The sequence below is a fragment of the Oncorhynchus keta genome, chromosome 25 (genome assembly GCF_023373465.1).
Source record: "Oncorhynchus keta strain PuntledgeMale-10-30-2019 chromosome 25, Oket_V2, whole genome shotgun sequence".
Classification (NCBI taxonomy): Eukaryota; Metazoa; Chordata; class Actinopteri; order Salmoniformes; family Salmonidae; genus Oncorhynchus; species Oncorhynchus keta.
Window position 1 is genome coordinate 22273098 of NC_068445.1, and position 13397 is coordinate 22286494.

Genomic DNA, 13397 nt, shown 5'->3' on the forward strand with positions numbered 1-13397 from the left:
AGACAGTGTACTGTTCAGAACTGTTCCTTCCTTCGTAGTGTGTATGCTGAAATGTACATGAGAAGAACATGACAGAAGCTATAGCATTTACGTAATTTAGTTCAGTATCTTAGTACTGTACCAGGAAATGATCTATTTTAGCGAGCTAATTTGTCTCTCTAAGTGAGCACATCAGATCAAGACCATCACAGCAGCCATCCGTATCATTCACACCAGAGTAATACAGTATCTCTTTGCATTTGTATTAGAGTAATATAATAATGACAACACACAGAAATATTTTGGTTTGAACTTTTATTAGTTCATCAGTTTGTATTGCATACTCTCAGCAGTTTATACATAGCACAGTCATCCCTGACTTCAGAGTTCTCCTCACTGGCCTAGGTATCATTACTGACCACAGCACAGTGAGTCAGCACAACCATCAGACAGGGAGCTGTTTAAGATGCACAATGAGTAGGTTTGTAGTCTTTCTCTGCTTTTTATAGTTGTTAATATAATATACACATTTATATCTTCATAAATATACACATACAGTACAATATATTGATCTGTCACAATCATTTATAGACATTTGTTGACATTGTTACCCTTGAAGGCTTTAGAAGGTGCATGGTCCTGTGCTGTGCTCCCAGCCAAGGCAATGCTGCTGTTTTAATGCACTTATTATTCACGGGCAATTATATAGATACAATTCAGATAGAGTTTAGAGCATTCTGCATTCACTACAGTCATAGATTAGAAGAAGCATCATATCAGGGTTGAGTACCCGGGGGATAGTAACTAGAGAAAAGCTATTGCTTTGTTTGTTTACTGTTTGTCTCCTGCTCTGTTCTGCTTCCCTTTGGCTTCCCTTTACAAAGGCTGCTTAGGGCTTCAGAAGCCCCCCTCCCGATAGTTCTTTGGCGTCTCTCTTCTCCTGGCTCATATGCAGCGTGTTAGTGACTCACTTCTTGGCTTTCTCGTCTTTGACCTCAGTGCTAGAAGATTTCTCGTCTTTGACCTCAGTGCTAGAAGATTTCTCGTCTTTGACCTCAGTGCTAGAAGATTTCTCGTCTTTGACCTCAGTGCTAGAAGATTTCTCGTCTTTGACCTCAGTGCTAGAAGATTTCTCGTCTTTGACCTCAGTGCTAGAAGATTTCTCGTCTTTGACCTCAGTGCTAGAAGATTTCTCGTCTTTGACTTCAGTGCCAGAAGATTTCGTCTTTGACCTCAGTGCTAGAAGATTTCTCGTCTTTGACTTCAGTGCTAGAAGATTTCTCGTCTTTGACCTCAGTGCTAGAAGATTTCTCGTCTTTGACCTCAGTGCTAGAAGATTTCTCGTCTTTGACCTCAGTGCTAGAAGATTTCTCGTCTTTGACTTCAGTGCCAGAAGATTTCTCGTCTTTGACTTCAGTGCCAGAAGATTTCTTGGCCTTCTCTGCCTTCCCTACCTCCTTCGTATCCTTTGCCTCTTTACTGTCAGATGCTTTAGAGGCCTCCTTCTTGTCCTCCTTCTTCACCTCCTCTTTGGGCTCTGCTTTCTTCTCCTTTGTGTTCTCTGTTTTCTGTGGTGATTCTTTGGGGGCAGGCTTCACCTCTACCTGGGGTGTGTCATCTGTTTTGGCTTGTTTCTCCTCTTCTCTCTTAGCAGGGCCGTGGCTCTCCTTGGCGGGGACGGGCTTTTCCTCTACAGGCTTGGCCGGGGTGGCAGCAGGGGGGGCAGGTGTTGGGGTCTCAGTCTTGGGATTCTCATCTGGCTTGCTCTCCTTGGGATCTGGTTTGTCTGTCTTCTCCTCAACCTTCTCCTCTTTAGGCTGGCTCTCACATTTCTCCTTCTCCTTGGGTTCTGGCTCTTGTTTCTTTTCCTCCTTTACAGGCTGGGGTTGTTCCTTCTCTTTCTTCTCCTGCTTGGCCAGTTTGTCTTCTGCAGGGGGCTTGGCCTTCTCCTGGATGGGGGACTTGGGTTCAGGAGACTTTGGGAGAGGGGATTTGGGAGTGGGAGACTTAGACTCTGGGGATTTGCTGGGGAGAGATGTAGATGTTGGTGATTTCACAGCTGTGGGAGATTTGGGGGTGGGAGATTTGGCAGGTGATTTGGGGAGGGGAGATTTGGCTTGGGGTGATTTGGATTCAGGTGATTTGGGGGCAGGAGATTTGGCAGGTGATTTGGGGAGGGGAGATTTTGATTCGGGTGATTTGGGGAGGGGAGATTTTGATTCAGGTGATTTGGGGGCAGGTGATTTGGGCTGGAGGGTTTTGGGGGGAGATTGGGGAGATTTGGATGGAGACGAAGCAGCCTTTTCAGGTGACTTAGACTTCTCTTCCTCTTTCTCCTCACCTGCCTCCACTTCCTCTCCCCCCTTATCCTCAACTCCCTTTCCTTCTCCCTCTTCTGCCTCAGCTTTGGTCTCATCCTCTTCCTCCTCCTTTTCTCCCTCTTCCTCTTCCTCCTTCTCTTCTTCCTTTTCTGTCTCCTCTCCCTTTTCCTCTTCCTCATCTTCTGCTTCCTCTGTCACCTCAGTGACCTGTGTCTCATCCGTCTGTTCCTCCAGTATGACTGTGTCTGAGAGCTCCTCCCCCTTCAGGTGGGCAGAGGAGTAGGAGTACAGGCTTGGCCCAGGTATGAACCGAGTCTCCTCCCCTTCCAGCAACTTCCTGTTTAGGGGAAGAACACAGGAAGTACAGTCTGAATTGTGTGTGTCAATACAGTCTCCTGTTCAAAAACATATCAGTAATTATTCTGTGATAATCATGTTTTTTCCACAAGAGCAGGGTTTATTTAGAGATCTGCATGAGTGCACCAACAAAAGAATATACCCCACCCTTAACCTCTGACCCACCTGTAGGCTGCTATCTCTATGTCCAGAGCCATCTTGACGTTCAGCAGCTCCTGGTATTCTCTCAGCTGGCTGGCCATCTCCCACTTAGTACTCTTCAGTTCACCGTCCAGCTGACGAATAGTCTCCTACACACACAAATTTTGGTGAGAAATGCGTGCCAAAGTGCAGGCAAAGAGAAGAGCCAGACTGGCAGAAGAGTTTACGTACCTGTAGTGAGTGGATATCTCCATGGTGTCTGTCCTCAGTCTCCATGCATTGTCTCTCCAGTGAGTCCTTGGTTCCTCTGAGGGTCTCCAGTTCGATGGTGCGGCTCTGCAGCTGCCGTCTGTACTCTGCTATCTCATCCTGGGCACCACGGATCGCATCTGTGTTAGAGTGAGCTGCATCTGCCAACTGCTCCATACGCACTACAGGGGAGAGATGTGAGGTTGGGGAACAGGGTCAGAGACAGGGTTTTAGAGGTCATAGAGACAGGGGCTATAACAACCCTATACTCTCAGATAGTGTCTTTTCCTTGTATCCTCTCATTGTCTCTTTTCCTCCGTGACCACCACAGAGGTCGGTCATTGAGAACACAAATCCTCTCCTCCAGGAGTAACCTTGACAGTGTCTGTCTGTCTGAGGTCTGACTCAGCTACAGGACACTGAACAACATGCTGCCAGAGTCAGCCGGACAGCTCCATCACAGTCGGCTTCAGAGCTACAAAGAGGGGGAATGGTCACTGGTAGGAGGACTGTTGACTCAGGAAGGTGGTGGACCAGTACAAATCAAGCCATGCACAACATTTATCCATCCATTCAGAGAGTTTAACTAAGGTCTCTAATCCTAATTCTAGCACCAACACTGGTACATAACATAGTTAGGACACAATAGCATTGCTTGTGGATCTATGGGGACAGGTCATGACCCTGATGGTTGAGCTAGAGGTGGAGGCCTGCATTAGCCCTGATCTTATTGTTATTGCCCTCTGATCTCTTCTATCAGGTAGAGGCAGTAGCCCTCAAGAAATTATATAATGTTATGAAGGTTAGAAAACATTCACAACACTCACTGGAAACCACACACACAGGGCCACAACATCCTCAAACACATAATCACCAAACACAGGCAAACCCCCACAGTCACATTAATAGAAATATAATCCATTGGTTATATTTCTATGGTCACATTAACATGCTATATACACACTGTACTCAGACGCCCCCTATACATGTCATCTCACCCTGCGGCGTCTGACTCTGCAGAGGAGCGCTCCCCTTGTGGTAGGAACATGGCATGACACTCAAGAGACTGCAAGTTATAAGAAAAGGTAGGACGGTGAGATAAGATACGTGACTTTGAGTTGCAAAATATATCTAATTATGGAGTTAATGCGTGCATTCACCAGGGCCACGTCGGGAATGATTGAGAGACATATTTAATATCTTATGATGTAGGGATGGGGGGGCTTTCTTGGCAAGATACATTTCCAAGGACACTAGAATGCGGCATCAGTGTTTCTAGGGACCTAATAGTGCTGACTCATAGTTGCCTGCGGCAGGAATGCATGATCAGACAGAGCACCAATAAGGCTTTCAAAACAGGACTGTAGTAGACACACATTTACACCAGACAGAACACTTTTTCCTCTCCATAAAATAAACCAATAGGCTATTTCACCACATTATTCACATATTTTATTTTTCCAAATGCAATCAGAGCCTACAATTCCATAACTATGAATGGTTCAATTCGATACTACTCTTGGGTAACACACGCTGTCATTACAGTCATTGGTGCGCACTAGATGATGTTTATGCAGTGATTTTACGGAATATATAGCCTCGAGTCTAATACAGTTAGCTTCAAATGGTGACCTTACAACGACTCAATGTTCCAATTAGGTTTGATAATAGCCTATAGGCCATGCACCACTATGTACCAAGAGCCTATTTGATAATAAAACAAACGAGATCCAGCCAACTCCTCCAAAGTTCAGCACCATGGACAGCAAACTGCACCGTAACATCCGAGCTCTAAAACTCTATAAACCAGGCTTTCTCATACTAACTGACACATCGCTGAGTAAAACCAGGTAAAGGTAGATTGACATGAAGTTGCGCCTCTCACCTTTGAACCATTCCTCCGCGTGCGTTGCGCTCTTGGTCGCGTGGCCATCCAGCTGAGCGCGGATCTCCCGCAGGGCGTTCGTGACGTCCGCCTTGATTGTGTCTCGAGCCTCGAAGCTCACCTGTGCACCCTGGATCTGTGCTAGCAGCTCCGCCACCTCCTCCTCGTGGTTCTTCTTCAGGAACGCTGCTTCTTCCTGCAGCGCGCTCAGCTTCTTGTCCAGCTCTAGCCGTGCGAGCCCAGACTCATCCACATACTTGTTCATTAGGCGTGCCTTGGCTTCCAGCTCCTCCCTGCTGCGTGCCTCGTCCTCGAGCCTGGTCCGCACATGCTGGATATCCTCTTCCAGGTGGTCTTGCTCCAAGAGTGCGCATGCCTTCTCCCCGGTCAGCTGTTGAACCAGACCCCTCAGGTTCCCCAGCTCGCGCTCATAGTGCTCTCCCACGGTAGCGCGCCCGGTCTGGCTCTGTCGCAGCGCAGCCGCTTCCTGCTCCAGATTTGAGTTCATCAGCTCGAGGTTCCGCACCTTGTCGATGTAGCCGGCGAAACGGTCATTGAGTGTCTGCAGAATCTCCTTCTCGTTCCTCCGAGTCATGTCGCCGTTAAAGATCTCCAAGCTGTCGGCGGAGGGTGTCTGGCTGTAGGCCTGGCGGCGGCGCTGAGAGGTCGTCCAGGGCTGGGAGTGGAAGCCGGAGGAGGAGAGGGAAGCGGCAGGCCGGGCAGAGAGGCCCTGTGGTGCCCTGCGGTAGGATCCGTGGCCGTAGAGGTGGTCCAGTGGGTAGCTCATCTCTAAACCGGATGCAGACTGCGGCAGGATGGAGAGAGGTGAGCTTTTATACCGCGGGAGGAGAAACTCACAACTCAGCATGGACACTCTCTCTCTTTAAGGATACATCATCTTCGCTATCGTCATGCACCACTCCTTCCTCACACAGACTAACTACAGAAGAACAGCATGATGCAGCGCATGATACTTGAATTTTTACCCAATGTCCAATTGACATTAGTCAGTCACTTACATGATTTACACATGTCTAATAACTTCTGACTGCAAGAATCTTGTCGGGACATTGGGTTTATGCAGATGGTTCCTACTATATATCTAGTTTAAGCATCCATCTGGGTAAGGATCCATCTGTTTAAGAATCCATCTGTGTAAGCCCAATGTCCCGACAATATCCTAGCTGTGGTCTGAAGCTAGGTGTCTGAGTGTGCACAATGCATCAATATGATTGTTCAATCTTCGTTACAGTAGACCAACATAATTATATCCACAACACCATGTTCACTTCAAGAAATATAGCTGATGTAACATTTCCATTTTAGGTTTCAATTATTTTATTGTGTTTGGACAAGGCTGGAAGTTTCATGTGGAGCTCTTCATTCTCTCTGTCAGTGCTCTGTGAATACATTACAGTGTGTGTACATGTGTGTGGTTCTGTCAGTCTGCCAGGTGTGTGTCCCAGGTGGGTTGTATCAGGATAAGGTAAGACCCAGATGCAGATCGTATCGAAGTAACAATGTTTATTACAGTGAACAGAGGCAAAGGTACAAGACGGCAGGCAGGTTCAGGGTCGAGACAGGCAAGGGTCAAAAACCAGGAGGGAGAGAAAAAGAGAGGTTGGAAAAAGAAAGGAGCTGACAGGACAAACACTGGTAAGCTTGACAAACAAGACAAACTGGCAACAGACAAACAGAACACACAGGTATAAATACACTGGGGATAATGGGGAAGATGGGCGACACCTGGAGGGGGTGGAGACAAGCACAAAGACCGGTGAAACAGATCAGGGTGTGACAGGTTGAAGTGGATCTGCAGACTCACACTGCAGCAGTAACCAGACCGCTTATCAGCAGAACATTTGACATTTTAGCCACTTTAGCATGTCAGTCATTGCATACCTTAGAAAGTTATTCATGACTTGTCAGAAATATCAAGATCAACTAGTCCAGGTCAGCTAATGTTTTTTTTGCTAGGTTTTTTAGCCCATAGATTTTGTTGTACGAGATGTTCCCAAATGCTTGAAGGGGGTCTCTCTCACTCTCTCTCTTTCGCTCTCTCTCTCTCTCTCTCTCTCTCTCTCTCTCTCACACACACACACACACACACACACACACACACACACACACACACACACACACACACACACACACACACACACACACACACACACACACACACACACACACACACACACACACACACACACACACACACACACGCACCTGGCCCACTGACAGCTTTACACATTGTAAGAGTGTTTGAGGTTTAATGTCATAATCTGTTTTCATCATGATCCTCGGAAATAAAAGTGAATGGCCCATCTCCAAAAAAATAAAAGTGAATGGCCCAGCTCCAATGCAATAGTTGAGACCAGAAATACCTCTGTCAATAGCCCTGTTAAAGGAAGTGGAGATGACTGAGCATTAAGTACGCACACACAAGCACACTTGCTATTTTAGTTCAGTCCTTGTAAGTGTGTGTCAGCTGATTTGGAGGAATGTGTCTGAGGAGGATGATTCTGTCCCTACAGCACCTATTGATCAAACTCCTTTAGGATCTACACACACACACACACACACACACACACACACACACACACACACACACACACACACACACACACACACACACACACACACACACACACACACACACACACACACACACACACACACAGGAACATGAAGAAGAAGCTATAGCATTTACATCGTTTAGTTCTGTACTGTACCAGTAAATTATCTATTTTAGCGAACAAATTTTTCTCTCTAAGTGAGCACATCAGATAACGTCAAGACCATCACAGCAGCCATCAGTATCATTCACACCAGAGTAATACAGTATCTCTTTACATTTGTATTAGAGTAATATAATAATGACAACACACAGAAATATTTTGGTTTTAACTTTTATTAGTTCATCAGTTTGTATTGCATACTCTCAGCAGTTTATACATAGCACAGTCATCCCTGACTTCAGAGTTCTCCTCACTGGCCTAGGTATCATTACTGACCACAGCACAGTGAGTCAGCACAACCATCAGACAGGGAGCTGTTTAAGATGCACAATGAGCAGGTTTGTAGTCTTTCTCTGCTTTTTATAGTTGTTATTATAATATACACATTTATATCTTCATAAATATACACATACAGTACAATATATTGATCTGTCACAATCTTTCATAGACATTTGTTGACCTATCTGACCTTGAAAGCCTTTGAAGAATAGTTTCATGTGCAGCTCTTCATTCTCTCTGTCTTCCAGTGTTTTGAATACATGACAGTAAACACACACACACACACACACACACACACACACACACACACACACACACACACACACACACACACACACACACACACACACACACACACACACACACACACGCGTTGTCATGGCCTTCTCCTCCTCAGAGGCATAAACTCTCTAATTACATATCAGTCAGACAGACAGCATCACATTCAGACCAGAAATAAACACTCAACACGCTCCTAGTCCCAGTTACTCACTACATCCAATATATATGAGGCCACTGCAAGTGGAGATCACTGAGCCAGAATGGAGGGGTGGAGCCAGTCCTGTATTCTCAGTTCTTGAAATGTCACTCAGTTTGATGTTTGAGGAAGGGAGGGGAAGGTATTGATGTAAGAGGGAGAGAAAGAGAAGAGGGGTGGAGGAGGGAGATGAAAAGAGGGGAAGGGAAAGATGAGAGGGAGAGGAAGAAAGAGCAAGACCTAATGGACATGGAGGGAGGAGAGAGATGATGGAGAAAGAAAATGAGAGAGAAAAGGAGGAGGACAAAGAGAGTGACCTTGGGAAGACAGAGCTCTACTGGCAGGAGCCGAAGATGAGTCAGTTTCTATACAATGAAGCTTTTCGATTGTATTACATTGTACATTTATGTATGCCTGCCTGCCTGCCTGCCTGCCTGCCTGCCTGCCTGCCTGCCTGCCTGCCAGTGCCTGCCTGCCTGCCTGCCTGCCTGCCTGCCTGCCTGCCTGCCTGCCTGCCTCAAATCAAATGTTATTTGTCACATGCTTCGTAAACAGGTGTAGACTAAACAGGTGTAGACTAAACAGGTGTAGACTAACCGTGAAAGTTTTAACCTTACTTACCAACAAATAAATAAAAAACATAGAAAAAATTGAAAAATAATAACAGAAGGAATAAATACACAATGAGTATTAATAACTTGGCTATATAGAGTATATCACAAAAGTGAGTACACCCCTAAGTGAAAATGTCCAAATTGGGCCCAATTAGACATTTTCACTTAGGGGTGTACTCACTTTTGTTGCCAGCGGTTTAGACATGAATGGCTGTGTGTTGAGTTATTTTGAGGGGACAGCGAATTTACACTGTTATACAAGCTATACACTCACTACTTTACATTGTAGCAAAGTGTCATTTCTTCAGTGTTGTCACATGAAAGATATACTCAAAATGTAACAAAAATGTGAGGGGTGTACTGACTTTCTGACTTTAACTATTTAACTAACTATTTAGCAGTCGTATAGTTTGGGGGTAAAAGCTTTTCAGGGACCTGTCGGTTCCAGACTTGGTGCACCATTACTTCTTGCCATACCAGTAGCAGAGAAAACAGTCTATGATTTGGGTGGCTGGGGTCTTTGACCATTTTTAGGGCCTTCCTCTGACACCACCTGGTATAGAGTTCCTGGATGTCACCAGGCAAGTGGCTCTCAATGGTGCAGCTGTAGGACTCCTTGAGGATCTGAGGGCCCATGCCAAATCTTGTCAGTCTCTTAATGGGGTAGAGGCGTTGTCATGCCCTATTCACGAATGTGTTGACGTGTGTGGACCATGATAGTTCCTTAGCGATGTGGACACAGAGGAACTTGAAGCTCTTCCACTTCTTCCACAGCGGTTCCACAACAACCCCGTCTCTCTGGATGGGGGCGTGCTCAGCCCTCCATTTCCTGTAGTTCACGATCAGCTCCTTTGTCTTGCTGACGTTGAGGGAGAGGTTGTTATGCCGGCACCACACTGCCAGGTCTCTGACCTCCTCCCTGTAGGCTATCATCGTCATCGCTGATCAAGCCTACCACTGTTGTGTTGTCTGCAAATGATGATGCTGGAGTCGTGTGAGGCCACGCAATCGCAGGTGAACAGGGAATAGAGGAGGGAACTAAGCACGCATCCCTGAGAGGCCCCAGTGTTGAGGGTCAGCGTGGTGGATGTGTTGTTGCCTACCCTCACCACCTGGGTGCGTCCCGTTATGAGGTCCAGGATCCAGTTGCAGAGGGAGGTTTTTAATCCCTGTGTGTGTGTGTGTGTGTGTGTGTGTGTGTGTGTGTGTGTGTGTGTGTGTGTGTGTGTGTGTGTGTGTGTGTGTGTGTGTGTGTGTGTGTGTGTGTGTGTGTGTGTGTGTGTGTGTGTGTGTGTGAGTGTGAGAGAGAGAGAGACAGACAGAGAGAGAAAGATGGCAATAATTGTACACATGACACACACAATGACATAAACTGGAATTCTAAACTCATCCTCATCCTAATTTGAGGAATTATGTTGGTACTCTCCTAAATTTCTCTTCACTGTGTTCATCTGGCGCCACCTCATGGACACTCAGTCAGGACTGTTTCCAAACTCCATACTTCTGTACAAATTATAAGGGTGTAATTGCAGACTGCAATTAGGGACATTTTACTACTTATCTTTAATATATCAAGTTACACCCATTGATCCTCGCCATTGGTCCATGGCTGCTTCATTCGTGCTGGGGACGCCCGAATTGTGGTCTGGAATCACACCATCTTGGTACCCAGGCCTACACAATGATTTAGGGGGTCCCAAGGACCTAGTCTGGAAAACGCTAGCCTGGGGAGAGATAGGAAACCCCAGACACCTTAACCGTGATATGACTAGGTCTGATGCTGTAGTAGTGATGTAACGCAAATAATATGAGGAAAACACTGTCTTTTCAATACAATAGTCTCTCTCCTTCCCCCATCTCTCTCACCTCACCCCCCAACCTTTGTGCAGCTCTAGGGGCTGTAGGTTGTGATTGTCATCCTCACGACCCCCCAGTGTTCTGGGGTACAGTTCTAAAGTCCCTGGGCTTCATGTTTACCCTGCTGCTCTGCACTAGACTGTGTGTGTGTTTGACACCCCTCGCATGTAACTGGACAGGGTTATAGTATTAGGTCATGGTAAAGTAATCAGGAATGAGGTCATGAAACAATAGCTCTTTGACAGTTACACACTGACATCTCATCACAAATGTTCATGTTGTTTTTCTGGTTCCTTTTGTCTGCAGGAAGAGGTGCTTTCTCTCTCTGAGGGACTGGGGGCAGGAGAGAGGGTTGTACGGAAGAGGGCAGGAGAGGGGGATGTGGAGATGAGTGCAGTCAGGCCAGCGGTGGTAGTGCACCCCAGGGAGCTGAAGGGCCTCCTTCACATCTGCACTGTCATCGCTCAAGGTCTGACCATTTAGAGCTCTCCATGCTGGTTAGTTTAACCTGTCCAGGGTAGAGAGGTTAACCCTTACCTGTCCAGGTACTGAGCTGCTGTCTGAGGGGCGGTGTTCAGAGGCCCTGACTGTTCTTCAGAGAGACCCCTCCCCCTTGGCCCCAAGAGACCTGCTGGCCCAGATACACACCCTCATACGCCTCTGCCTCAGTGGCAAGGTACACACTCACACACACCTCAGAAGCCTCTCAGATGCATGGTGAGAGAGAGTGCGATGACCAATGGTGTGTGTGCGTGTGTTTATGTGTAGGGTCATCCCGTCAGTGCTGTGTTATAGGAAGGCTTTGGAGACAGACATGGGGTGTGTGTGTGCACTGCACCAGAGCCTCCTGGTTAACAGACAGCACGGAAACACACAAGCAGAGATCCAGGCTCTACACCTGATACACTCAGTGAGTAACACACACACACACACACACACACACACACACACACACACACACACACACACACACACACACACACACACACACACACACACACACACACACACACACACACACACACACACACACACACACAGAGAATAAAGGCATCTGTCTGATGCTGCAGTTGACTGAGGTGTGAGGGATCTTGTCTCTGTACCAGGCTCTGTACATGCCACTTGCCACTCAGCCTGCTGTGGCCCCACCTCCTCTCATCTGCCCCGCCTCTCTGCTCCCTGGCCAATCCTTGTCCAGCCTGCTTTCAGTCCCCTCCCACCTCAGCATACTACACAGTCTGGCTCAAAAGTGTGTACTCCACGGAAGGCAAGTTCCCAGACAGCCGACGTTGAATATTTTTTTCTCTATAAAGCCAATATGTAATTTATAGGCATATTCAACATATTGCATTGGGACCAATGAAGTGGGTGGAGTAGAAAGTGCTGCTAGGTATTTAGACCACATTCCCCCATGAAATAACACCATATATAGATTCTACAGGCCCCACTGAGTAATCCCAACCCCACTTTTACCTCGACACAGAGAATCGTTTTTTTCTCTACAGCCCAATATTGTGAACAGTCTGAACATTGTAGCCGAGTGGTTAAGAGCTCTAGACCCAAACTGTTATAGACCTATATCCATCCTGCCCTGCCTTTCTAAAAATCTTTGAAAGCCAATTTAACAAACTGATCACAAACCATTTTGAATCGTACCTTCTCCACTATGCAATCTGATTTCCGACCTGGTCATGGGTGCACCTCAGCAATGCTCAAGGTCCTAAACGATATCATAACCGCCATCGATAAAAGACAGTACTGTGCAGCTGCCTTCATCGACCTGGCCAAGGCTTTCGACTCTGTCAATCACCTCATTCTTATCGGCAGACTCAATAGCCTCGGTTTCTCAAATGACTGCCTCGCTTGGTTCACCAACTACTTCTCAGATAGAGTTCAGTGTGTCAAATCGGAGGGCATGTTGTCCGGACCTCTGGCAGTCTCTATGGGGGTGCCGCAGGGTTCAATTCTCGGGACGACTCTTTTCTCTGTATATATCAATGATGTCGCTCTTGCTGCTGGTGATTCTCTGATCCTCCTCTACGCAGAAGACACCTTTCTGTAAACATTTGGCCCTTCTTTGGACATCTGGCATCCAACTGCTTTTAACTGCTAATCAAATTAAATGCATGCTCTTCAACCGATTGCTGCCCGTGTGGCTGATGTGAAATGGCTAGCTAGTTAGCGCTAGTGGCGTTTCAATCGGTGACGTCACTTGCTCTGAGACCTTGAAGTAGTGGTTCCCCTTGCTCTGCAAGAGCCGCGGCTTTTGTGGAGCGATGGGTAACGATGCTTCGAGGGTGACTGTTGTCTGTGTGCAGAGCGTCCCTAGTTTGCGCCCGGGTCGGGGCGAGGGGACGGACGTAAAGTCTATACTGTTACACCCGCACCCGCCCAACTAGCATCACTACTCTGGACAGTTCTGTCCTAGAATATGTGGACAACTACAAATACCTTGGTGTCTGGTTAGACTGTAAACTCTCATTCCAGACTCACATTAAG

The 13397-nt window shown here is 46.8% G+C and overlaps 1 protein-coding gene across 31 annotated transcripts; it reads right to left on the reverse strand.

The window, feature by feature from the left end:
• Positions 1-279: 279 nt before the first annotated feature.
• On the reverse strand, positions 280-6058 carry LOC118377430 (neurofilament heavy polypeptide-like). 31 transcript variants are annotated; one of them, XM_052478923.1, is made up of 6 exons: positions 4933-6056; positions 3030-3229; positions 2823-2947; positions 1332-2637; positions 1212-1271; positions 280-1003 (listed from the first exon to the last, which is right to left on the reverse strand). In XM_052478923.1, the coding sequence occupies exons 1-6, from the start codon at positions 5798-5800 to the stop codon at positions 947-949; spliced, it is 2616 nt and encodes an 871-aa protein (XP_052334883.1). In that variant the 5' UTR covers positions 5801-6056; the 3' UTR covers positions 280-946. The 31 variants fall into 31 exon arrangements, with proteins under 31 accessions (XP_052334883.1, XP_052334880.1, XP_052334876.1 ...); XM_052478920.1 differs by having other exon boundaries at positions 280-1033; XM_052478916.1 differs by having other exon boundaries at positions 280-1063; positions 4933-6055.
• Between the last annotated feature and the right edge of the window lie 7339 nt (positions 6059-13397).